General features: G+C 42.6%; 1 protein-coding gene across 2 annotated transcripts; it reads right to left on the minus strand.

The window, feature by feature from the left end:
* Positions 1–26,830, minus strand: mmp23bb (matrix metallopeptidase 23bb). Of its 2 annotated transcripts, XM_060834597.1 has the most exons (8): positions 26,483–26,830; positions 23,559–23,701; positions 18,054–18,190; positions 16,379–16,546; positions 9,046–9,210; positions 6,994–7,104; positions 4,121–4,250; positions 1–2,085 (listed from the first exon to the last, which is right to left on the minus strand). In XM_060834597.1, the coding sequence occupies exons 1-8, from the start codon at positions 26,630–26,632 to the stop codon at positions 1,866–1,868; spliced, it is 1,224 nt and encodes a 407-aa protein (XP_060690580.1). In that variant the 5' UTR covers positions 26,633–26,830; the 3' UTR covers positions 1–1,865. The 2 variants fall into 2 exon arrangements, with proteins under 2 accessions (XP_060690580.1, XP_060690582.1); XM_060834599.1 differs by lacking the exon at positions 6,994–7,104.

The raw sequence follows: 26,830 nt of genomic DNA on the forward strand, positions 1-26,830 counted from the left end.
TCAGTTAGTCATTGTTTTTATTTATGAATGAGAAATACAATTTGTCACCTGTGGTTGGTGGCTAAAACATTACAGGATTACAAACTCGTTAGGGAATATCAGTGAAGGGACCATTGCTGGCAAAGATCCTTTATCAGGGAGAGAAAAAGTCACAAATCTATTGATTTCCCCCATTCAACCAGTTCGGACACATTGGCTACATCATTGACTCAAAAATCAGAAGGGTTTGTTTTCAAATGTCACTCCAGCGACTGAAACCCATAACCTAGGCTGACATTCTTGTATAACGTTGAAATGCTTTATCCTTGAATGAGACTCTAAACCTATCTCCCTTTCTTTCCACAGCATTTACCTATGAAACAATGGGTCATTTGACTGGACAGATGTTAGGGTTGGGATTCTTGAACATGGCTGCGAGCACACCCAAGTGATTACCAGTATCTTCTGTACTTACTTTTGTTAATTTTTTTTCATGTGAAATGGTGTGGCGAACATTCATTATCCATGTCTAAATGCCCTTCCACAAATGATTTATTGTTTCAGTGCAAGTTGATGTTTATTAATGAAATGGCACAGTTACACGAGTGACCACACTCATTCTGCATTGCTGCTTATCTGTGGTGATATGGCTGACTGGGGAAACAAACAAAGAGGTGTTGGAACCGTCCTCCCACTTCACCTCTGAACACATGGGTCATATTTCTCACAGTATATTGTGCGATTAAAGTGTAGAAATAAAGGTGGACATCTATAATGGAACTGTAAAAGTTTTCCCGTCATTTAGGGCAGAAAAGTGAGCCAGATCCATCATTTAAACTTGTCATCTAATTTAATCTTGCAGTCTCCGAAGGAATATGAGAGTTTGCTGATTCTTCATTTGCTCAATAGCTAAAAGGGTCTGTTCTATGCTGTGTGACTCTATGAGACTAATTCTTGTGTGATAACATACGAAAAAGTGTAATAACCTGAAAAATTCCCTTTTTCACATTCCTATTTCACAGAATCTTCTATTCTCCCTTTCCCAGTTCAAGAGAAGGTAATTGAGGTCAGGATACATCAATCTTCACGAGGATTGACTGTGCACCAGACTGATTCCTAGAATGGCAGGACATATGAGGAAAGACTGGATCGATTTGGCTTGTATTCACTGGAATTCAGAAGAATGAGGGGGGATTGTGTAGAAACACAAAATCCTGATGGGACAGGACAGGCTAGATGAGGGAAGAATATTCCCGATGTTGCGCAAGTCCAGAACAAGGGATTCACAGTCTAAGAATAAGAGGTAAGCTATTCAGGATGGAGATGAAGAAGAAGTTCTTAAATCAAAGTTGTGAACCTGTGGAATTCTCTCCTGCAGGAAGCTGGTGGTGCCAGTTCATTAGATATATTCACGAGGGAGCTGGAGGTGGTGCTTGCGGTTTAAGGGAACAAAGGATATGGAGGGAAAGTGGGAATGGGATACTGAGATTGCGTGATCAGCCATGGTCATACTGAATGGTGATGCAGGCTCGAAGGGCCAAATGGCCTACTCCTGCAGCTATTTTCTATGTTTCTTTGACTTGGCTTTGCACTCACTTACCCCATTGCAAAGCAGACAGAATGTGTTGTTCTCCCCTTCCCAAATGGGAATGTTTTCCCCATACACAGTGCTCACCAACAATCTCAGGGAATTCATATGAAGCTGATTAAATGTACAGTTTCAGTTAACAGCATGACTCAAATCCATGACCATCTGGTTGGGTAGTGGCTGATGTTGGGTGAGTGACCGTCCAATGACATTGTCAAGCAATTGATCATAACTAGGTCATTGGCCTCCTTGATCATCTTTACATTTTTACAATGGTTTGGATCAATTTCGCTCTCACTCATCCCGAGTGGGAGTTGAGACCTTGTGGCTTATCAATATCGTTGTCTTCCTTGACTCTGATCCACCAAGAATTGGCCTGAATCGTTAATGTTTTCTGTCGGATTTGGCATGTGTACAGCCCCTCATTAAACTCGTTTGCTACAATGCTGAGATCCTGGTTTTTCACAATGAAGTATCCAGGCACTGAATTGGCCAATAATTCTCCATCCTTGTACCAACTGAAACAAACAAGCCAAACACTAATTATTGTAGCAGCATGAGGAAAACCCACATTTATTTAGCACAATATTCCAAAAGAGAAATTCTGGGAGAAGTCTCAAGCGAAACATAATATTCATTTTACACATTACATCCGCAAACAATAGTGAGATGAATGGATAGTATAATTTTGTTTTTAAAAGCTAAAAACTTCTGTGGATTGTAATGAGGCATCCTAACCAGGATACAAGAAGAATAATACAGCAGGTTGCTCAATAATCATATGAGCCTCATGTCATAGAAACTGTCCTGGATATAGTATCAATAAGGAGGTTTTGTGGGCAGTGTCCTTGCCTCACAGGCTCAAGATCTAGGCTCAAGTCTCACTCCAGGACCTTTTGGTCAAGGAAGGTGTGTTCAGAACCCAGCCTAAGTCGTCAATGTCAAACAGGAAACTGAATCAAAGCAGGACAGGGGCAGCAAGTCCAGTGAATCCTAGATGTCAAGGAACATTGAGAGTTTGCTCAGAAAAAAAAAGGAAATTTAGTGCATTACAAACAGGGGAAGCCCTTCCAAAGTATAGAGTTTAGGAGATTGTCTAAAAAGGAAACCAAGAGAGCAAAGAGGTGCCATGAAATATCCTTAGCAAATGGAAAACCCCAAGGCTGTTTGTAAGTACATCAAGAGTAAGATGACTACCAGGAAAAGAGCAGGACATTACAGACCAAATGGGCAACCTGTGTATGGAGCCTGAGAACATGGGTGAGGTCTTCAATAAGTACTTCTCATCTGTGTTCACAGAGAAGACATGCTAGCTAGGGATTTCAGTTGAGATGGTGAGGTTCTAGAACACATTAAGATTAATAAGGGAGAGGTATTAGATGTTTTAGCAGGCATTCAAATGCATTAAATCCTGGTGCCTAATGAAATTTATCCTAGGCTGCTATGGGAAGCAAGGCAGGAGATTGCTGGGTTCCTGGTGGAGATATTTAATATTTCACTGGCTACAGTCAAAGAGCCAGACGACTGGAGGATAACTAATGTAGCTCCTCTTTTTCACCCAGACGGTGGTAGATAAATGGAACATGCCGCTGAGAGGGTGATGATGGAGGCAGGTACTCTTGCAACATTTAAGAAGCATCTGGATAAGCAGTTAAATTGCCAGGGCATAGCAGGCTAAGGACCCAGGGCAGGTTAATGGGATTAGTTAGTTTTGTGTTGGTGGGTTAAAGGGCCTGTTTCTATGCTGTACGACTCTGACTGTATGAGAAAGAAAGCCCAGGAGAGATTCGCGATTGGTTAAATGATGGAAAGAACTTTGGAATCTCAATCGTCACTATGCATTGTCTGCAACATGCAAATAAAAGTGCATGTTGTGATAGCAACTTCGACTCCCTGAAAGATCCACAACATGTCGAAATGATCTGCTGCCGATAGCTTTGCAGTTCTGCTTTCAATTGGGTGTTAGAAAAAATGTTAGATGTGTACTTATTTCGTATTTGTGGTTTTAGGACATTCCAAAGTGCTTTACAGACAATGAAGTGCTTTCTGAAATGTTGTAGTACTGTTGTAATGTCAGAAACACAGCAGGTCATTTGCATAAGAGATCCTACAAGTGGCAACCTGATTATGGCCAGGCTTCTGTGTTAGTGATATTGGTTGACAGGTAAGGCATTTTTTCTTCATCCATACCGCTGTTAGATCTCTTATATCCGTTTGACGGCTCATATGACCTTGATTCAATGCCTCATCCAAAAGCCAGTATCTCTGACAATATAGTGTTCCGACAGTGCTACACTCAGACATCAGTCTGTGACCTGTGCTTAGGTCTCTGGTGTGTGTTTTAAACTGACAATGAATTGCACTGGAAAACATTAAAACTGCTATGTGCGCCCATGTTGCTGTTGTTGTGCTGCATTACTATTGGCAGAGGGAGAAATGGTCATCAGGATACTGGGACAATTCTCTGCTACTCTTTGAATAATGGTTTACAATATAGCAGGATTCCACAGCATTAATGCACAATTACAATACACTTGATTCAATGAAACTCACCTGACATTGAGAGGAGTCACATGTGAGAGAGTTTTTCCACATCTGAAGGTCACTATACGACCTTTGGACACATATTTCATCCTGATATTCCGAGGGAGAGCAGTGGTCGTAACTGCTGTATCTGGTGGTTCTGAATGCAAATAGTCATAAAGTCATAGAGATGTACAGCATGAAAACAGAGCCTTCAGTCTAACTCATCCATGCCGACCAAATGTTCTAATCTAATCCAGTCTCATTTGCCAGCATTTGGCCCAGATCCCTCTGAACACTTCCTATTCATATAGCTATCCAGCCTATTAAATGTTGTAATTGTACCAGAGTCCACCATTTCCTTTGGCAGCTCATTCCAAACAGGCACCACCCTATGCATGAAAAAGTTGCCCCTTAGGTCCCTTTCAAATCTTTCCCCTCTCACCGTAAACCTACGCCCTCGAGGTCTGGATTCCGCCATCCCAGGAAAAAGGCCTTGCCTAAAGTCTGTTATGAAGTCAGGATTGCGTACTTCTCCAGCAACAAGATATCTATCCATGGATCTATTGTTCAGTTTACTTGAAGTTGGACCTGTTTTCTAATCTGGTCATGGAATGTGGGGTCATTGGCATTCTTTGTCCATCACTAGTTGTACTGGAGACCGTGAGCAGACTTGTTAAACCTCTGCAATCTGCAGTGCCACTAGGAAATAAGTTTAAAGATCTTCACCCAGCAGTAAAGGAACTGTAAAATAGTTCCAAATCAGGATGTGAAGGAACTTGATGGGGACCCTACAGGTTTTCCCATACACCTGCTGTCCTTATCCTTCTTTGTGATGAAGGAAGTGAATGCTGAAGGTGGTGGATACGGTTACAATCAAGCCGGCTACTTTGTCCTAGATGCTGTTGAGCTTGAGGGTTGTTGGAGCTGCATTTATCCAAGCGCGTAGGGAGTACTCCATTACATTCCTGACTTGTGCACTTGAAATGGTGGGCAGGCATTGGAAAGTCAGAAGGTGAGTTACTGAGTACTGAGTTCCTAGCCTCTGACCGCCTCTTGTAGCCACAGTATTTATATGGCTGATGCAGTTTAGCATCTGGTCAGTGGTAACACCCAAGTCTTCGATAGTAGGAGATTCTATGATGGAAATGCCATGGAAAAGACAGGCACTCTCACCTCACTTCTGGAGTTTTGTTCAAATTTTGACTAAAGTTGTGAAGAGTTCAGGAGCCAAGTGGCCCCGATGGGCACCAAATTGAAAGTGGAACTGAAATTATCAAACATAAAATAAACAAAAGGAACCCCAAAACCAAAGATTTTATAAATTGAAAATTGACCATGAATTCTCCTTAATGATTATTTAAAAGAATTTTTTTTGGTTTGCCTTTAATCTTTCATTAATATTTTAACAGTTCTGACTCCTACTTGGAATGCCAGGTGTAGGTGATGGGACACAAAACGAATTAAATTAAATTCTGTCCAGTTCTGACGAAGGGTCACAAGACACAGAATGTTCACTCTGACTTCTCTCCACAAATGCTGCCCGACTTGCTGAACTTTTCCAGCAATTTCTGTATTTGTTTCTGATTTCAGCACTCAAAGCTCTTTCGGTCTTTGTTTCAACAAGTTGAATTCTCTTCCAAAATTGTCCTACAGGTCTCCAAGAATTGAAGATTAACCACGTGGGACACTGTTATAAGCAAAATGCAGGAGAAAACTCACAGGAAACTTGAGAAGTAATTGATTTTTCTTTGATGGATTACTAGTTCGGAAAGTACTGAAGATTGGGAGCAAATGTTTAACAGACAGTCATGAATTATTCACCAAGAGACATCACTGTTGGTACAACTGCATTGCAAGCTCGGCATGTCAAGCCATCCATGGCAGGAGTGGGACAGTTGGAGGTGGATGATCATGTGGGGAAAATTCCAGGAATATATGGGACCACAGTTGGAAATTCCAAGTAGCAGCTTTTACACAAGAAAGATCAATCGAAATAATAGCTTTCTAAATGTGAAGAAGCCGTCAAGAGATTTAGGAGCCCAAGTGCCAGTGACTAAAAGCTAGTGGGCAACTGCAAAAGACAATTGAAAAGACTAATTCAATATTGGCTTTATCTGAAGGAGGCTGTAATTTATTCAAGGGTCTAATTGAAAGGGTTTGTCTGAGCTGGGCACTGCCTTTCCATATGGAGCAATTGGCTTTGGAATGTGTACTGCATGGATTCATTGGAATGACACTGGGACTAAAAACAATTAAGTTATGAAAAAAGGTTGCAAAGACTAGGACTGTATTCACCAGTGCATGGAAGGTTAAAGCTTGATCTAATTAAAACATTCTGATCATTAAAAAATGTTATCGAGTAGTTGGATAGAAACTATTTCCTTTGGATGGGAGACTTCAGCATAAGGAGCCATGAACTTGGAAATCATACCAGGCTATTCAGGGGCAGTGTCAGGAAACACTTGCAGATATTGGGAACGCTGCCAAACATTACCGAGACCTTCTTAAAGTGATTAAATTTTCAAAACTGAGACTGTTAGAAGAGGCTATTAAGAAGCAAGTTGGTGACATGGAGCCAACACACCTGTCAGTCATGATTGAATTGAAAACAGAATGGTTTTGTGGGGCTGAATGGCCTCCTGCAGATGTGCATTGAAAGCACCATGCAAAAGGTAGGTACCATCATAGACTCTAATCAAACAGCTGGTAGGTCTGGGTTTCCATTGTGCACGTGGATATCTAGCATCCACTTGTTTTCTCACCCTCTCCACCTGCAAAAGCAGGCACTTGGGTAGTTGCAATAAAGAATGCTTCCATGATGCAGAATTTCAGACCCCACAATATTTGCTCTGACTGAAAGATCATTGTCATTGCAGATCTCAGGCTGAATTGAAACTCACCAAAACACAGGTCACACACTTTGGGGCAATGCTTCTTCATGAAAGAGCGTCGTTTTTCACAGAATCCAAGACGAGCCCAGGGATCGCATAGCCTCTTTTTATCAATGCATCCTGTCGGGGATGGAGAAAGAGTATTACTGGAGGATGGCATGTTGCAGATAACATACCAGAATCAGAGAGTGAAAAAATCACCCAGGTTAATGTCATGTGACCATCTCATAACCTAGTTAGGCATGTACTGTAACTGAGCATTTGTTTGGAAGCAAATCACACTCCTGTGTCGGGTCATCTTTAGCTACTCCATCAATGACCTTCTTCCAATATAAGGCCAGAATTGGAATGCTCGTTGATGATTGCGCAATATTCAGTAGCATTTGTAGCCCCTCAGATACTGAAGCAGCTCATGTCCCGGACAGTATCCAGGTTTAGGCTGAGAAGTAGGAGAACATGAGGACTGCAGATGCTAGAGATCAGAATAGAGAGTGTAGTGCTGGAAAAGCACAGCAGGTCAGGCAGCATCCGTGGAGCAGGAGAATCGACATTTCGAACAAATAACATTCACATCTCATGAGTATCTAGTAATGACTGTGACCAGCAAGAGAGAATCCAATAATTGTCCCTTGACATTTAATGACATTACCATTTCCTAATCCTCCTTTATCAGCAACCTTGGAATTACCATTGGCCAGAAGCTGAATTGGATTAGCCATGTAAAAATTGTGGCCACACGAGCAGGTTAGAGGTTAGGGATTCTGTGGAGAATACTCGCTTCTCTTCTCCCCCAGTGCCTGTCCACCATCTGTAAGGCATTAGTCAAAAGTGTGATGGAATTCCCCCACTTGCCTGGATGAGTGCAGCTCTAACAACACTCAAAACACCATTCAGGACAAAGCAGCCCAATTAATCAGCAACCCATTAAACACTTTCAACATTAACTCCCACCACCAACACACACAAAGACAGCAGTATGTATCATTTAGAGAATGCATGGCAATAACCCATCAAGGATCCTTAGACATCATGTTCCAAACTTGTAAATTGCACCACCTGCAGGTTGCCCTCCAAGCCATTCCCCATCCTGACTTGGAAACATATCACCATTCCCTCAGTGGCCCTAACTGCATTGTGGGTAACACTACCTAACACTGGGTGTATCAGAAGGCATCTTACTCTGGGGCAATGCTTCTTCATGAAAGAGCGCCATTTTTCACAGAATCCAAGACGATTAATTATGGACAGGCAATAAATGCTAGCCTTGCCAACAACATTCACATCCTATGAGTGAATAAAAATAAATAAATATGTGGTGAACAGTGACCTGGGCAAGGACCTCAGCTGTCAACCCCTGGCATAGGAAGGAGTCACATTTGCAGGAGTAAAGAATGAGAGAAAAATAGCGATAGACGATGTACATGAAATTCACATCTTTCCACTTCATTTTTAAAAAAATTAGAAGGAAAAAATTGTCATATGGTGTGGAAACAATACTGATTGGATAGCTTCAGGGAGCCAACTCACTTGATGGGCCAAATGGCTTCCTTCACTTTAGTACAATACTGTGGAAATGAAAATACTAGTATTTGAATAATATTCATAGCCCTGATATTTGCATAATCAGCAACATTCTATATGGAACAGACAGTTATAAATATAGACATCATTAATCTAACTCATCACATGAGCATCTGCAATTCTCAGCAAGCCATATAGATGAGCAGGTAACTGGCAGCTGCTACATTAAACAGGGCATAACTCCAGGTGTTGCAATATTATAATATGATTCTCAAAATCTTTCTAATCTGAGAGACTGAAGCTAGTTCATTTCTTCCTTTGTAAAATATATCATTATTTGACCCATAAATACAGAGTTTTCTCAGACAGAAGATGATCACTTAGTCCATTCCCTCTATGCTGGCTATCTGTCCAAGTACTTCCCACTATCCCTTTGCTCCTTTTTAAAGTACTTACCCAGTTCCCTTTTGAATGTTATCCTTGAATCATTTTCCCTTTTCAGGTTGCACCCCCCCCAGTTGGAGTAAATAATAATCATACCGTACAATCTCTGGATTCCCCAGATGTCATCCTGTGTGATCCTTCGCTGTCCTGTAAAGGTTGCATTGGGATGCATCAATGCACTCGCATTGCGGGAGTGCATCAGCCCAAGTGCATGCCCAATTTCGTGAGCCGCTACCTGCACCAAATCATTGAGCCAAACACCTGTCAAAAGAGCAGAGTGCAGCCAGTCAGAGTCCAGCAGGACAGAGAGGGCCAAGAAGCACAAATTTGTTCCTCTGAGACAGGTAAGAAGGGGTAAGTTTAAGGAACCTTGGATGACGAGAACAGAGGAGCTTCTCATCAAAAGAAAGAAGGCAGCTTACGTAAGGTGGAGGAAGCAAGAATCTAGCCCAGCTTTAGAGGATTACAGGCTTGCTAGAAAGGAGCTCGGAAATGGACTGAGGAGAGCCAGGAGGGGGCACAATAAAGGCATGGCAAGAAGGATTAGGGAGAACCCAAAGGTATTTTACTCATACGTGTGGAATAAGAGAATGATCAGGGAGAAGGTAGGGCCGATCAGGGATAGCGGAGGGAACTTCTGTGTGGAGTCTGAACAGATAGGGGAAGCCCTGAATGAATATTTTGCTTCAGTTTTCTCTCAGGAAAGGGATCTTGTTGTGAATGAAAACTTTGAGGAGCTGGGATACAGGCTTGACCAGATCAAGATTGATGAAGTTCAAAGTTTGGGAGAAGATTTGTAGCTCGGGTGCTCGTTGTTGTGGTTCTGTTCACCGAGCTGGGAATTTGTGTTGCGGACGTTTTGTCCCCTGTCTAGGTGACATCCTCAATGCTTGGGAGCCTCCTGTGAAGCGCTTCTGTGATGTTTCCTCCGGCATTTGTAGTGGTTTGTCTCTGCCGCTTCCAGTTGTGGTCAGTATATTGGGTCCAGGTCAATGTGTTTATTGATAGAATCTGTGGATGAGTGCCATGCCTCTAGGAATTCCCTGGCTGTTCTCTGTTTGGCTTGCCCTACAATAGTAGTGTTGTCCCAGTCGAACTCATGTTGCTTGTCATCCGAGTGTGTGGCTACTAAGGATAGTTGGTCATGTCGTTTCGTGGTTAGTTGGTGTTCATGTATACGGATCGTTAGCTGTCTTCCTGTTTGTCCAATATAGTGTTTTGTGCAGTCCTTGCATGGGATTTTGTACACTACATTGGTTTTCCTCATGCTGGGTATTGGGTCCTTCGTCCTGGTGAGTTGTTGGCTGAGAGTGGCTGTTGGTTTGTGTGCTGTTATGAGTCCTAGTGGTCGCAGTAGTCTGGCTGTCAGTTCAGAAATGTTTTTGATGTATGGTAGTGTGGCCAGTCCTTTGGGTTGTGGTATGCCCTCATTCCGTTGTCTTTCCCTTAGGCATCTCTTGATGAAATTGCGGGCGTATCCGTTTTTGGCAAATACATTGTATAGGTGTTCTGCTTCCTCTTTTTGCAGTTCTGGTGTACTGCAGTGTGTTGTGGCCCTTTTGAACAGTGTTTTGATGCAACTTCGTTTGTGTGGTGGGGTGGTTGCTTTCATAGTTCAGGACTTGGTCTGTGTGTGTGTGGTTTTCCTGTATACCTTTGTGGTGAATTCTCCATTCGGTGTTCTCTGTACCATCACGTCTAGGAATGGGAGTTGGTTGTCCTTTTCTTCCTTTCTAGTGAATCGGATTCCTGTGAGTGTAGCGTTGATTCAAACTACTGGACCTGTGCCTCACAACACACTTCACATTCAACAACCAAATATATGAACAAATCAACGGCACACCCATGGGCTCACCCATCCCTGGACTCATAGCAGAATGAAAAGGTTAGAACAAACAGTCTTACCACAAATTCAGCCCAAACTCTGGGTCAGATATGTAGATGATACCTTTGTAATCATTAAAAACAGAGAAATAGAGAACACACACCGGATCATCAACGCCACACTCACAGGAATCCGATTCACTAGAGAGGAAGAAAAGGACAACCAACTCCCATTCCTAGACGTGATGGTACAGAGAACACCGAATGGAGAATTCACCACAAAGGTATACAGGAAAGCCACACACACAGACCAAGTCCTGAACTATGAAAGCAACCACCCCAACACACACAAAAGAAGTTGCATCAAGACACTGTTCAAAAGGGCCACAACACACTGCAGTACACCAGAACTGCAAAAAGAGGAAGAAGAACAATGTGTTCGCCGAAAACGGATACCACCGCATTTTCATCAACAGATGCCTAAGGGAAATACAACGGAACAAGGACATGCCACAACCCAAAGGACTAGCCACACTACCAAACATCAAAAACATTTCTGAACTGACAGCCAGACTACTGCGACCACTAGGACTCATAACAGCACACAAACCAACAGCCACTCTCAGACAACAACTCACCAGAACGAAGGACCCGATACCCAGCATGAGCAAAACGAATGTAGTGTACAAAGTCTCATGCAAGGACTGCACAAAACACTACATAGGACAAACAGGAAGACAGCTAATGATCCGTATCCATGAACACCAACTAGCCACGAAACGACATGGCCAGCTATCCTTAGTAGCCACACACTCTGATGACAAGTAACATGAGTTCGACGGGACAACATTATTATTATCGGACAAGCCAAACAGAGAACAGCCAGGGAATATCTAGAGGCATGGCACTGATCTACAGATACAATCAACAAGCCCATCGACCTGGACCCAATATATCGGCCACTGCAGCGGACAGCTGGAACTGACAACCGGAAGCGGCAGAGACAAACTACTACAAATGCCAGAGGAAACATCACAGAAACGCTTCACAGGAGGCTCCCAAGCACTGAGGATGTCACCTAGACAGGGGACGAAGCGTCTGCAACACAAATTCCCAGCTTGGTGAACAGAACCACAACATTGATGAAGGTGATGAGCTGAAAATTTTGGAAAAAATTTAAGGTTGATAAGTCCATAGGGGGCCAGACCAGATTTATCCCAGGCTGCTCCGCGAAGCAAGAATGGAGGTTGCTAAGCTACTGGAGAGGATCTTTGCCTCCTCACTCTCCACAGGAGTCGTACTGGAAGATTGGAAGGAGGTGAATGTCGTTCCTCTTTTCAAGAAGGGTAATAGGGAAATCCCTGGCAATTACAGACCAGTCTTATGTCTGTGGTCAGCAAAGTTTTGGAAAGAATTCTGAGAGATAGGATTTATGATTATTTTGCAAAGCATAGTGTGATTAAAGGCAGTCGGCATGGCTTTGTGAGGGGCAGGTCATGCCTCACAAATCTTATTGAGTTCTTTGAGGAGTGTCAAGACAGGTCGATGAAGGTCGAGCAGTGGATGTGGTGTATGTGGCCTTCAACAAGACATTTGATAAGGTTCCTCATGGTAGGCTCATTCATAACGTCAGGAAGTATGGGATACAGGGAGATTTGGCTATCTGGATTCAGAATTAGTTGACTGACAGAGGGCAGAGAGTGGTTGTCGATGGAACATATTCTGCCTGGAGCTCAGTGTTGAGTGGGGTCCCGCAAGGCTCTGTTCTTGGGCCTCTGTTCTTTGTAGTTTTTATAAATGACTTAGATGAGGAGGTTGAGGGGTGGGTTAGTAAATTTGCAGATGACACAAAGGTTGGAGGTGCCATCAATAGTATTGAGGACTATTGCAGGCTGCAGCGTGACATAGACAGGATGCAGAGCTGGGCTGAGAAATGGCAGAAGGAGTTCAACTTGGATAAATGCGAAGTGAAGCATTTTGGAAGGTCGAACTGAAATGCTGAATATAGGATTAAAGACAGGATTCTTGGCAGTGTGAAGTAACAGAGGGATCTGGATGTGCAAGTACATAGGTCCCTCAAAGTTGCCACCCAAGTGGATAGGATTGTTAAGAAAACATATGGTGTTTTGGCTTTCATTAACAGGGGGATCGAGTTTGAGAGCTGTGAGGTTTTTGCTACAGCTCTACAAGTCCCTGGTGAGACCACACTTGGAATATTGTGTCCAGTTCTGGTCGCCCTACTATAGGAAAGATACAGAGGCTTTGGAGAGGGTAGAAAGAAGGTTTACCAGGATGTTGCCTGAACTGGAGGGCTTGCCTTACGCAGAGAAGTTGAAAAAGCTCAAACTTTTCTCTCTGGAGAGAAGGAAGATGAGAGGAGACCTGATTGTGGTATACAAGGTAATGAGAGGAATAGATAGAGTCAATAGCCAGAGACTTTTCCCCAGGGCAGGATTGACTGGTATGTGGGATCATAGTTTGAAGATATTAGGAGAAAGGCAGTCAACTCTGCCAGAGAGTTGTGAATGTATGGAATGTGTTGCCAGTGGTGGTATTGGAAGCAGAGACATTAGGGACACTTAAGCAACTGCTGGACATGCACATGGATAGCAGTGAGTTGAGAGGTGCATAAGGTTAAGTTATTATATTTTACATTAGGATTAAACCTCGGCACAATATCATGGGCCAAAGGGCCTATTCTGTGCTGTAATTTTCTATGTTCTATGAATGGATAGTGACTAAACATTCTGTAAGAGCAGGCGGAGCCCTTATATCCAGCACCTCAGTGTGTCAATCCCAGTAACTCAGCTTCTAGAGCCAATCTTCGCTCAGTGGCACCTATCTCACCTCAGAGTCCATAGGTTAAGGATTCAAGTCCTAATCCAGAGACAAGACAATTGAGGTTGGCATCCCAGTGAAATACTGTATTTGGGACAGTATACTCACAGTGGCCTCATTATCAGAGGGAATGTTTCTCAGTTAAACGAAGGCCCAGTTTCTGACAGAGGAGTGGGGAATCAACATTCTCCTTCCTTGCTGCTGTACCTGGTGGTGCTAGCATAAAGGATTGTCTTGGGACTTTACCGAACCACCTAGCTCAGGAAAATCCACATTTTGTAGAATGGTCAAGTGGCTTCATCCAGTATGTCCTTCAAGACTCTGGTCCATCACTTTCACAACAACAGAATATTGATTCAATATCTTTAATATCTTAGTCAACAAAAACACTGCAAGCTCATTCTTGACACTTTCAATTAATCCCCAACAGAGCAGCTATTTGAGAGAGAGCTTCTGATTTTCATGTGTAATGAAATCAGACATCGTGAACAAGCACAGTGCTGGAGAAACTCAGCAGATCTGACAACATCTGCAGAGAGAGAAACAGAGTTAATGTTTTGAGTCCAATGTGACTATCCTTCAAAACATCCTGACATAATCCCTGACAACCTAACTCTCACTTTAATGTCATTCCCTACTTCTAAAGCCATTATAGTGCAAATTACTCTAATACTTCCTGTTAATTACAACTTCAAATACTGGAAGAGAGTGGCTGATCTCATCTTTCTTACATTCCTGATAAATTTATGCGCAGATTTCAAGATTCCACTGATTGCAAAACATGAGAAAACAATGTTTTTTGTCTGATTAGGAGCTGGACCTCCTCAGGGAGCATCTTTTTCCCAATTCGACAACTTGGCTGTATCATCAGTGCTGGAGAAGAGCAGTTAGATTACTTACTTACAGTGTGGAAATAGGCCCTCGGCCCAACAAGTCCACACCGACCCTCCGAAGAGCACCCCACCCAAATCCATTCTGCCTACGTTTACCCCTTCACCTAACACTACGGGCAATTTAGCATGGTGAATTCACCTAACCTGCACATCTTTATGTGCTGTGGGAGGAAATCGGAGCAAACTCATGCAGACACGGGGAGAAAATGCAAACTCCACACAGACAGTTGCACCGAGGCATGAATTGAACCCTGGTCTCTGTGAACCCAAGGCTAACCACTGTGGCACCGTGCTGCCGGGGGATAGCATGTAAATTCCACACAGACAGTTACTCAAGGCTGGAATTGAACACTGTTCCCTGGTGCTGGGAACTGCAGGTCAAGCAGTTGAAACTGGCACACATCAAACGTGATGGTAGAATGCTACTGTGGGTCATTCTGAACTGCTCTGCACCTCAGAATGACAGATGATTGTTGTCTATTGAAAATGGCAATGCATATTTTGTTACCTGAAGTGACACTCCATCTAGGTGACTCAGTAGCTCATTGGTGAGCACTGCTGCCTTCCAGTGCCAGGGAACAGGGTTCAATTCCAGCCTTGAGTAACTGTCTGTATGGAATTTACATACTGTCCCTCTGTCTGCATGGCATTCCTCAGGGTGCTCTAGTTTCCTTCCACGGTTAAAAGACATGCAGGTTAAGTTGATTGGCCATGCTAAACTGTACTGTAGTCTCCATGGATATGCAGGCAAATGTGAGAACTGCAGATGCTAGAAACCAGAGTTTAGATTAGAGTGGTGCTGGAAAAGCACAGCAGGTCAGGCAGCATCCGAGGAGCAGGAAAATTGACGTTTCGGGGGAAAACCCTTAAGTTAGGAATGGAGGCAGGAAGCCGTCAGGATGGAGAGATAAATGGAGGGTGGGGGGAAGCTGAGAAGAAGGTAGCAAAGAGTTCAATAGGTGAATGGGGGTGGGGATGAAGGTGATAGGTCAGAGAGGAGGGTGAAATGGATAGATGGGAAGGGAGATTGGCAGGTAGGAAAGGTCATGAGGACGGTGCTGAGCTGGAAGTTTGGAACTGGGGTAAGGTGGGAGGAGGGAAAATGAAGAAACTGGTGAAATCTACACTGATGCCCTGGGATTGAAGTGTTCCAAGGCGGAGGATGAAGTGTCAGGTGGTGAGGGAGCGGCAGTGGAGGGGGCCCAGGACCTGCATGTCCTCGGCAGAGTGGGAGGGGGAGTTGAAATGTTGGGCCACGGGGCGGTGGGGTTGATTGGTGCGGATGTCCCGGAGATGTTCCCTTTTTGTCTCTCCACCCCGGAGGCTCCTGCCTCCGTTCCTGATGAAGGGCTTTTGCCCGAAATGTTGATTTTCCTGCACCTCGGATGCTGAGTGACCTGCTGTGCTTTTCCAGCACCACTCTAATCTAAAATCCATGAATATGCAGACTAGGTGGGATCACCTTGGTAACTGTGCGGTTATGGGGATCGGATGGGATGCTCTTCTGCGGGTCAGTGCAGATTGAAAAAGCTGAATGGCCTCTTTCCACACTGTGGTGATTCAATATTTTTACAGCAACTCAGTTTCTAACCAACTGTGGTAGAATCTTACTGTTTCTACCAAAGAATTTCACAAGAATACGTAATGATCAGTTGAGCATCTCAGCAGGGATTTGAATTAGTGCTTTAAATTACCCTGGTCCCCACCACAAAGGGGAGATGTGGGTCACCAGTGCCTGACAGCACTTCCTCAGTACTGCAGTGAGACTCTGAACCTGGATTCTGAGTTCAGGTTTCGGCAGCAGCATTAATACCCATGACCTCTCAATGCAGAGGAAAGAGTGCTACTTGATACAAAACATTTACTGTCAATACCTTGTTTCCAGCTGAACCGGGACTTCCCCAGGATCCAGAACTCATGGTTGTCAAAGTGAATCTCTCCAAGTGGTGGCAGGAAAGCGTGACCAAGCTCACCATTGAGGCCATCGAAGCAAGGGTGAAGTGGAGCGAACCAGCAGTCAGTGTGATTAAACGTGTAAAACCCTGGAAAGCATTTAAAGACCGCTTGAACTTAAAAAAAAGTTGTTTTGAGCTTCATTCTATCCACAAATGGTTTTGTGGAGTGCATTTCTTATTATTTGTTGGGATACCTATTGTGGCTTCTTCATCCTCTCATTGGTCACAGATGCTATTGGCAAAGCCAGCATTTGTTACCCAACCCTAATAGTCCTTGAACTGAACAGTTTGTTCAGCCATTTCAGAGAGAGCAGTTAAGCATTGCTGTAGGTCTGGGGTCACGAATGTACACCAGACTGAGTAAGGACAGTGGATTTCCTTTCCTAAAGGAAATTTGCGAAGCAAATGGATTTTTACGACCATTGACCTTAGTTTTGTGTTCACCACAGAGACGAGCATTTCAAACCCAGATTGCAACACCCATGTTCCCCAGGCCTCTATTTTCAAGAGTTTTGAAGAATGAGAGGTGATCTCATTGAAAATGAGATCTCATGGGGCACTCTAGGACGAGAGGGCAGTTTTGCAGAAAACAAAAAGGTGCCAATTTAAGACTGAGAAGAGAAAGAATTTCTTCTGATATGGAGAGTCTTTGGAACTCCATGTCACAGACAGCTGTGGGGGCATTGTATATATTTAAGACGGAGAGATTTTTGATGGGTAGAGGAATCAAGGGTTACAGGGAAAGGGCAAGAAAGTGGACATGTGGAATATTGTGTCATCCATGACCCTTTTGAATGGCAGAGCAGGCTTGAGGAGCCAAATGGCCTGCTCCTGTTCTTATTTTATTACGGTGTTATGATGAAAAAGCCTTCGTCAAGACAGAGAAGAGGAGAATTCTTTCCTCTTACACTTTGGTAGTTGATTGAAACTGTTCCCCAGGGAATGGTGGAAGCAAGGTTATGGAATACTTTCAAGGCAGAGGCAAAGAGATTCTTGATGAATAGGGGAGCAAAGATTACCCTGGAAGGTGTGGTAGAATGTGGAGTTGAGACCACAACCAGACCAGCTGTACTCTTATTGAATGATGGAGCAGGATTGAGCTTTCCAAAATGGCCTCCTCTTACTCTTCATGGAATTTGTGAAAAAGTTGCATTTTTACAATATTCCAGCAGCTCCTTTATTGGAAATCTAACATCTACATGTGGAATTTGAACCCATATGTTTTAGGATCATTTGTCCACAGCAGCAAGATTGTTAGTTTCAGAAACATAACAACTACAGCGCTAACGTTAGAAACTGACACTGGTTCAGAATCCTGTCTGGCTAAAAGAATGATTTGCATTTTCATAACCACCTTATATCAGAGAGGTTTTTTTTTAAAACAGCCAAATAGGTACTTTAAAGTATTTGTAACATAGGAAACATGGCAACCAAGTACAAACAAAAATCCCACTTAAAATATCTGCAGTAATAACTAAATAACATGCCATTTTGTGATACTAAGTAAGAGAATATGCCATATTGCAAAGTCAATACACAAAGGGCAACAGCCTCAGAAGAAATGGAAAGAAACTGCATTGAAATCAGAGCCCACCGATTTTGATATCTGCATCCTTCTTTGGTGGCACCTCTGTGAAAGTCAAAGGTGACACATCACTCCACATTACAAACGCTATGGCAATGGCCTTCCTGGTGTCATGTTTATTCAGAGTGCTTGGAAACTGCACAATCCTGTGGAGAAATACAAGAGTTTCAGCTTGGAAAAGGCTTTGTCTCTAACCCATTGGTCTACAATGGTCTTATGATGGTATTTCTGTCTCAGTGAGAGTGACACTGACTTTGGACACAAGTGTAATGGTCTGGCAGGAGCCATCTGCTGCCTATCTCTCCCATCTGCTCAATGGCTCAGACTTACTTACCTTTAACTTTATTGGCTAAAAAACATAATTTCAAAGCAGTTGAGGATTTCAATCAAACCTGTGGGAGATGGTCAAACTAAAACTGATTTTCAAAATTCACTATTCTCGATAGTGTTGCCATCTTTTCAGGATGGTCCTGGAGTCTTCAAGAATTGGAATGACAGAATGATCACAGCATAGCTGAGAGCAGTGTTGACCCTCTATAAAGAGCAATTTAGCATTTCCCACCCATCATTCCATCCCTCCCTACTACCTAACCTATCTCCGGTTTTCCAACTCTTCAGTTCATTTTTTTGAAAGTCAATTAGTTCTTCTTTCGTGATCTGGCATGGGAAAATGTTCAGAACTACTTGAAAATGGCAGGGGAGTGGCACAAGGGGGATTACAGAGATGGCAGGTCAAATGGTCTCATTTTGTGCATGAGCCAATCTATGACGCAACAAATAAATTCAGTTCTGAGGAAGAGTCACCGCACCTAAAACATTAACTCTGATTTCTCTTCACAGATGCTGTCAGACCCACTGAGCATTTTTGACTATTTCTGTTTTTTGTTTCTAAATTACAGCACCCACAGTTCTTTTGGTTTTTATTTTGTTAGTAACCTCAGTTGATATCATGGCCTGATGCTCCCCTGTGTGGTCATGATCTAGGGAGAAATAGGAGGAGGTATCTGAGTGCTGGTACTCCGCCTCTGCAATGTAGAGGTCAGGACACTGGAAAAAAAAGGGAATAAACAAAGTTTCTTCATGCTTTTGTTACGACATGGCGATGAACCCCTCTGTTAATTCAACCAAACACCCAAAAAAGTTCCCCTTTCTCTTAACTGCTTATTACCTGCCTCCAACTCAATAACAATATACTCTTCCAATAAAACACTTATTAAAATTGCATCAACTTAATTTCAAAACCATACAGTGGTTGGTGTCTTTTGGTGTCTTTCCTTTTCCAGCTGAGATCTCCCTGGGTTGTCTTCTTTCGTTTTACTGTGAATATGTTTCATATGAAAAGGTACCTTTGATAGAGAATGATTTGGAGATGCCGGTGTTGGACTGGGATGTTCAAAGTTAAAAATCACACAACACCAGGTTATAGTCCAACAGGTTTAATTGGAAGCACGCTAGCTTTCGGAGCAACGCTCCTTCATCAGGTGATAGTCACCTGATGGAAGGAGCATCGCTCCGTAAGCTAGTGTGCTTCCAATTAAACCTGTTGGACTATAACCTGGTGTTGTGTGATTTTTAACTTTGATAGAGAATGTTTTGATGGCAGTTACTCTGTCTGACTTTCAAACTGCCTGCCTTCTTTTTAACCCCAATTCTTAGAGCCTCATAGCTCTTATCTATTTTTAAGGCCCACACCTATCTATCAAAATTAGTATGCTTAATTCTTTCAAACTCAACATAAGTCTGACCTGGTTCCTCCTTTATGTTTCTGAACCATTGTCTAAACACTTTTGGTACAAATTTATAAGCGCTCAAAATAGCCTGTTTGATAATCTGCATAACCACTTGACCCCTCATCTGACAGCATTGCAAATACCTCACTAGCTCTGCCTACCAGGTTAATCTGAACTAGCATTACCCACAAGTCCTCCGACCACTCCATCTGCCTAGCCAATCTTTCAAATGAAACAAAGAAGGCTTCGACATCTGTCTCATCCATATGTGGCAATATTTTAACATATTTGTATATATCACTACCTTCTCTCTTCATCTACATCTGTTAACTGGACTTTCCTGACTAACACACACAACTTCTGAAGTTCAAATTCTCTCTTCTTTTCTTTTTCCTCTCTATCTTTTTCTTCTCTCTCTTTCTCTCTCACGGCTCTTTTTTCACTTTCTTTATCTTCTAACTCTATTTTCCTCAAATGTAATTTAAGTTTTTTTTAACTCTATTGAACTTGGCTGTTTCTCTGACACACCTAAGTGCTTGACCAACTCCCTTACAACTTAAGCTTTCCTTTTGTCCCTGGTAAGACCCAATTCTAATCTATTTGTTAATTCTAAAAGTATAGCCTTTCTCTGCCTTTCGTGGCAAATTTGGGAATTATCTTCAAACAGAACCTCTATCAATCTTAAGAACCATTTCTCTTACTTTTAATTTAACAACTGCAAGTAACTAAAATTAAACAAATTGTCTCACCTACATTTTATTTAAAGATCTGGGACACTAACTGGCAAGTGTTTAAATCTGCTGGGAGTTTTTATACCCCAAATCTGTTCAAATTTGTCCAAATTTCACACAGGATCTGTCTAAACCTTTACAAATCACGGATCGGAGCCACCAAACTGTTATGACATGATGGTGAACCCCTCTGTTAATTAAGCCCAACACCCAGAAAAGCTCACCTCACCTCATATTCTGTTAAAACATGAATGACAGAGAATTACCAACTTCCACTATTTAAACAAAATAAGATTGATTTATTCTTTAACTCTAAAAGTGAACATTAAACAATGATTATTCACAACTCTAAGCCCCTCTTTCTCTTAACTGCTTATTATCTGCCTCCAACTCTAACAATATACTGTTCCAATAAAACACTTATTAAAATTACATCAATTTAATTTCAAAACTATACAGTGGCTGTCATCTTCGGTGTCTTTCTTCTTCCGCCTGAAGATTTCCCTGGGTCATTTTTTTTTACTATGAATATGTTTCATACAGAAGGGTACCTTTGATATAGTGTGTTTCAATGGCAGTTACTTTGTCATTGGCAGTCACTCTGTCAATGGCAGCTACTCAGTGGAAGTTTCTCTGTCTGACTTTCAAGCTGCCTGCCTTTTTTGAATTCTAATGGATTTTAGTACCCTGGATCATAATTTAAACCGATCGGTTAAACTCGAATTGTTGTCAAAACAGCAACCATCTCAGGTATCTATTTCTCGGCCAAATATTACATATTTTCAACTTTCCAGTACACTCTGGGACTGCTAGTTAGTCATATGACAGGTGCTTATGACACATGCAAAACAGCATTCACTCTCTCTTAAAGGCACAGTACACACCTTCAACTTCATAACTCTCTGCCTGGAGTCCTTATGATCTTGAATATCTGTATCTCTTCCATGCACACACTTACACGCACACACACACACTCAAAAGTTAAATGTTGGATTTGAATATATGAAGCACTGGACACACTGCCCTCTCCAGGTGGTGTGTGTGCTGAGTTGGAAATGGGTGGCCCCACAGCCATGGAAAGGCTAATTAGAGACGTGAGTCAAGAGTTCAATCCCTCCTCATCTGGAAGCCATGCCTCAAAGAGCAGCCAGCCAACCACTACATCACAGCAGTGCACTAGCACTTAGCATCAGTGGGGCTGTAGCACTGGATCAATGTTTGGTGAGCTCACTGGGTGCCAAGCTGGTTGTCCTTAGAGAAAGTGATGAAGAGACTGGAGCTTGAGAGGTCATGGTGAGATAGCAACCTGTGTGGGTGAGGAGGATGGAGGTAACAACCCCCTCATGCAGCCCCTTGCTTGCCATCACCCTTGCAGGGGTACTATGTTGGTTGTCTATTGGATCTGATCCTCCCTCAGCCAGTTAACTATTGGTGGTGACAGCAGGATGAAGCCGTTCAGAAGATAACAATTGACAATGTCATTGATGGACTGAAAGACAGACCACCCGATACAGCTCCCATTACGGGTATTGTGTGTGTGTGTATGTGAAATATTGGAGATGACACAAAGAAACCCTTTGATTGAATAGGGCAGGGGACAGTGTGATGGAATTTCTAGGAGTGTGATAACTCGAACTGGCAGGCCAAACTCTTGCGGGGTGTCGGCAGAGTGCGAAGGCTCAAGAGTGATGCTCACATTTGGGCACAACAGCAAAATCAAGCATTTGTTGCCTGGGATTATCTGTGCATCCATTAGGGTAGGTACAAATCCTAAAATCCTCATCTGTCAGCTCATGAAGCAGCTCAAAAGTAGTACATTCTGATAATCAACAGAGATAAAAGCAGTCAAACCATGAGGTTTAACTTCCTTTCAAGCTGGGTTGCTCTGCAAAATACGTTTGAGCTGCTTGAGCAATGGTGGTAGAATATTTATTTTTTTATGCACTTGTGAGACATGGGCTGGCTAGCATCTATTGCCTGCCCTCAGTTACCTTTGAGAAGGTGGTAGTGAGCTGGTTCTAACCACTGCAGTCCATGTGCTGTAGGTTGATCAACAATGTCCTTAGGGAGAGAATTTCAGGATTTTGAATCAATTGATAGGGCACTGTCTTTTACTGTATAACATTAGGTTACAGTGTTGGTGGGGACTGGTCTGTCTCTGTGTAACACTGGGGTACAATAGTGGGGAGGACCAGTCTATCATTGTACAATGCTGCTCAGTATTGCACTTTGGAGTGGGATTAATTTGAGGATATTTAATCAATGGAATTATGGAAGAACAGAACATAGAACAATCCAGATCCTTCAGCCCTCGATGTTGTGCTGGCCATCTATCGTGCTCTAAGATCAGACTAACTCACATATCCTTCATTGTTCAAACTTCCTTGTACCTATCCAAGAGTCACTTAAATGTCCCTAATGTATCTGACAAATAGTTGGCATATTTTTATTCATCTGCTTAATATTGGATTTTGCCTAAATTATTCATGTGTCAATTTGCTGCACTGACTCCAGGAGAAAATTGATTGGTATCACTGAAAGTAAACCCATCAGGACTGGCTCACAAGAATACAATATCTCAAAGGAAACTCCAACAAATCCTCCATGCAAAGAGATGCTGATTGGCTGACAAGTGGTACAAATGATGCCATGGAGAATGCACCAAGCAACATTTAACTCCGAAATTTTTGTTTAAATTCAAACTGGGCAAGGCAGCTCTGATTGGTGAAGGAAAGAATGCAGTGGGATTTAAGGGATACAATGTGTGGACGTGTTCTCACCATAGCCTGAGATAGGAGGACACGTCAGATTCTTAAAATGTGATCTTGAGGCCCTCAGCGGGTCTTCTACATCTAGGTGTGGTCAGGGTTGCTGGTCTAGGTCAGCAGCAGTATTGGGGTTCCTGACTTAAATTGCTGGCCCTCATCCTCACTCTTTACAAAAGGACAGATTCATTCCAGGTCACGTAACATATGTTACTAAAATATATAAGTTAATCACATCATATATCTGCATCTGTGGCAAGATTTGGCTACTCTCTTATGCTCACTCACTTGTAGGTGATGTTGAAGTGGTCCCATTTGTGCAGTAAAGGGTTAATGGCATAACGTCTCTGACGCCGTAGAAATGTGTTGGGTAGCTCTTCTGGTGAGGTAGGTATCTGATATGATTTTCTTAACGCTGTTCTTCCTGTTTGCTGGAAACACAATAGGAAGGACTCTGTTAAACAACAGCTAAAGGTGGTGAAGAAAGGATCGAGGCAAACTGATGATCGATAACAGGAAAAGATGGAAATCTTAGATTTTCTCCAGGACTGACCAGCTACCATTGGCGTGCAATGGAAGGATATACAACTTGGTAATAAACCTGTTTAGCCACATTATTAATGCCTTGTCCTTGACCTTGACCCAAATCTATAACTTCTGATTCAGTTGATGTAGTCAGGTAGCAGGAGCAGGCTGCCAACTCATGTAAAAGTTAATAGAGCAGCATTAGTAACCAAATGGCTAAGCCTTTCTCATGACAGCCTATTAAGCAGACACATTTATCCATTTTAAACAAATACTCTATAACAGTTGATATCATAGATATCAGAGTGCCCAGTGAAGGATCTCAGTGATCCTTGGCTCCCATTCATCCTTCTCTATGCATCTCCAGACTTGCTGTTTGATAGTATAAGGCTTCTAGGGTAAAATGGCTGGGATGCAAGACAGATGCTAACACATTTTATAACAATTTACCCCTCCAATGTTAACACCAACAGACCCATCAATATAGTTATTCACAACTGGTGAACTTTCAGAAGAATATTACTTTTAGAATATTGAATTCCAAGCCAGTGATATGGACCCTCCCTGTGTGGACATCACATTAAAATATTAACATTGAGACATCATTGGAGTTTAACAAGGTCTTGTCATCAGATCAGTGGTAGGATTACTAATTCTAGATTCTTGCAGATTCCAATATTTAAGCTCCTGACTCCAACTGCTCTGTCTACATCCACTTATCACTGGTCACCCAATATTACACTGTTCTACCTAACCAGTAAAGTGAAAGTGAACAGATATGTCACTACCCAGTTGATTGTCAAGAATTGGTCAGTAGGTATATTTCTCCAATCCCTTGACCTGAAGGCTGCAGGTTTAAATCTGGCTTCAGGATAACAAGTACAAAACTCTGTGAATCCGGATGGGGAATTGTACATTCAAAGGCATCATCTTCTAGGTGCTGAACTGAGGCCTCCACCTGCTCATGCAAATGGAGGTAAAAGATTGCATGCCTCCAGTTTTGAAGCATAAAAGGGAGTTTGCCCAATGTTCTCAACAAGGCAAGCATGCAGGTACAGCAGGTAGTGAAGAAAGCTAATAGCATGTTGGCCTTTGTAACAAGAGGGATTGAGTATAGAAGCAAAGAGGTTCTTCTGCAGCTGTACAGGGCCCTGGTGAGACCACACCTGGAATATTGTGTGCAGTTCTGGTCTCCAAATTTGAGGAAAGACATTCTGGCTATTGAAGGAGTGCAGCATAGGTTCACGAGGTCAATTCCTGGAATGGTGGAACTATCTTATGTTGAAAGATTGGAGCAACTTGGCTTGTAAACCCTTGAGTTTAGAAGACTGAGAGGGGATCTGATTGAGACAAATAAGATTATGAAAGGATTGGACACTCTGGAGGCAGGAAACATGTTTCTGCTGATGGGTGAGTGCCGAACCAGAGGACACAGCTTAAAAATACAGGGTAGGCCATTTAGGACAGAGATGAGGAGAAACTTCTTCACCCAGAGAGTGGTGGCTGTGTGGAATGCTCTGCCCCAGAGGGCAGTGGAGGCCTAGTCTCTGGATTTGTTTAAGAAAGAGTTGGATAGAACTCTCAAGGATAGTGGAATCAAGGGTTATGGAGATAAGGCAGGAACAGGATACTGATTGAGGATGATCAGCCATGATCATAATGAATGGTGGTGCAGGCTTGAAGGGCAGAATGGCCTACTCCTGCACCTATTGTTTATTGTCTATTGTCTAAAAGGTTTATCCCCAATCAAAATCACAAAAACAGGTAATCTGAACATTACCCATAGCAAATGCTGAGGGTTTGCTATATGCAAGTCAGCTGCCGAGCATGCGGTGCTTGGAAAAGCACAGCCGGTCAGGCAGCTTCTGAGGAGGAGAATGGACATTTTGGGCTTGTGGGATTGATGAAGGGCTTATGCCCGAAACGTCGATTTTCCTGCTCCTCGGATGCTGCCTGACCGGCTGTACTTTTCCAGCACCACACTCTCGACTCTGATCTCTAGCATCTGCAACCCTCACTTTCTGCAAGTCAGCTGCCTCCTGTTCTTTATTACAAAAGTGACTATATTTCAAAGACACTTCGCCTGTTCTAAAGCGTAGTTTGTGAAAAGTACTGTGTAAATGTAAATCTTCTTTTCAACCATCAGTATTTACACAACTCCAACAAAATAATTTTAAGCTAATTGAAAACAAGGATTGAAATGCCCCTACAATTCTGGGCTTCACTCACAGCTGGGTTCAGGAGATTTACTGTTATCTCCTGGACCTTCCAGCCCAGTTGTGAAAGATTGGCAATACCAGTTGCTGACAAACGTTGACAGCAATAATGTAAACAGGAAGAGGGAGAGATTTACTCTGGTCGGTATTGGGGCCAAAATCTAAATATCTCTGCAAACGTTTACCCTATTTGCTACCTTAAATGAATACAAGTTAAAGGTGCACTGGGAAACATATGGGAGCATATGTTTCATGAAATAGCATAACCAAGAAATAACAACAAGTATTGTTTGAAAACTAATTCCTGCAGATAGACAGAAATATGTCAAATTATTTTTAAAATCTCTGGAAAGCAATTTAATCTCAAGATGGCTGTTTTCTCTCGGTAAGATTTCTCTCCCTCGATAATTTTGTTTTACTCTGGGTGAACAAAGAGTCGCCTTTGTGAACGTTTGTAAAATCCATTCTTACCAGTTCAATATTCCACGGTGGAAAAGCTTCGGCAAGACCAAGAAACTTCCCAGACAACCAGAGCAACAAGAAAAAAGAGAAACTCCAAGGAAATATTTCGAAATTAGATCCTTTACACCTACAACTTCCTCTTCGAAATTGTCTGCACATTCCCTTTCTCTTTATATCTAATTCAGCGGGCAACTGGACTGTGACTCTTCAGCAAGAGAAAGGCTTCACGGTCGCTGACACTGTGCTCCACTTGCAGTGAGTTAGGGGCAAGTTCTTGCACATTTCTGCTACAATGGGATAACACTCACAAAATATCAGGAGTGGATGAAAAGCCCTGAGAGGCAGGCTCCCTCTCAG

Source organism: Hemiscyllium ocellatum, chromosome 13 (genome assembly GCF_020745735.1).
Source record: "Hemiscyllium ocellatum isolate sHemOce1 chromosome 13, sHemOce1.pat.X.cur, whole genome shotgun sequence".
Lineage (NCBI taxonomy): Eukaryota > Metazoa > Chordata > Chondrichthyes > Orectolobiformes > Hemiscylliidae > Hemiscyllium > Hemiscyllium ocellatum.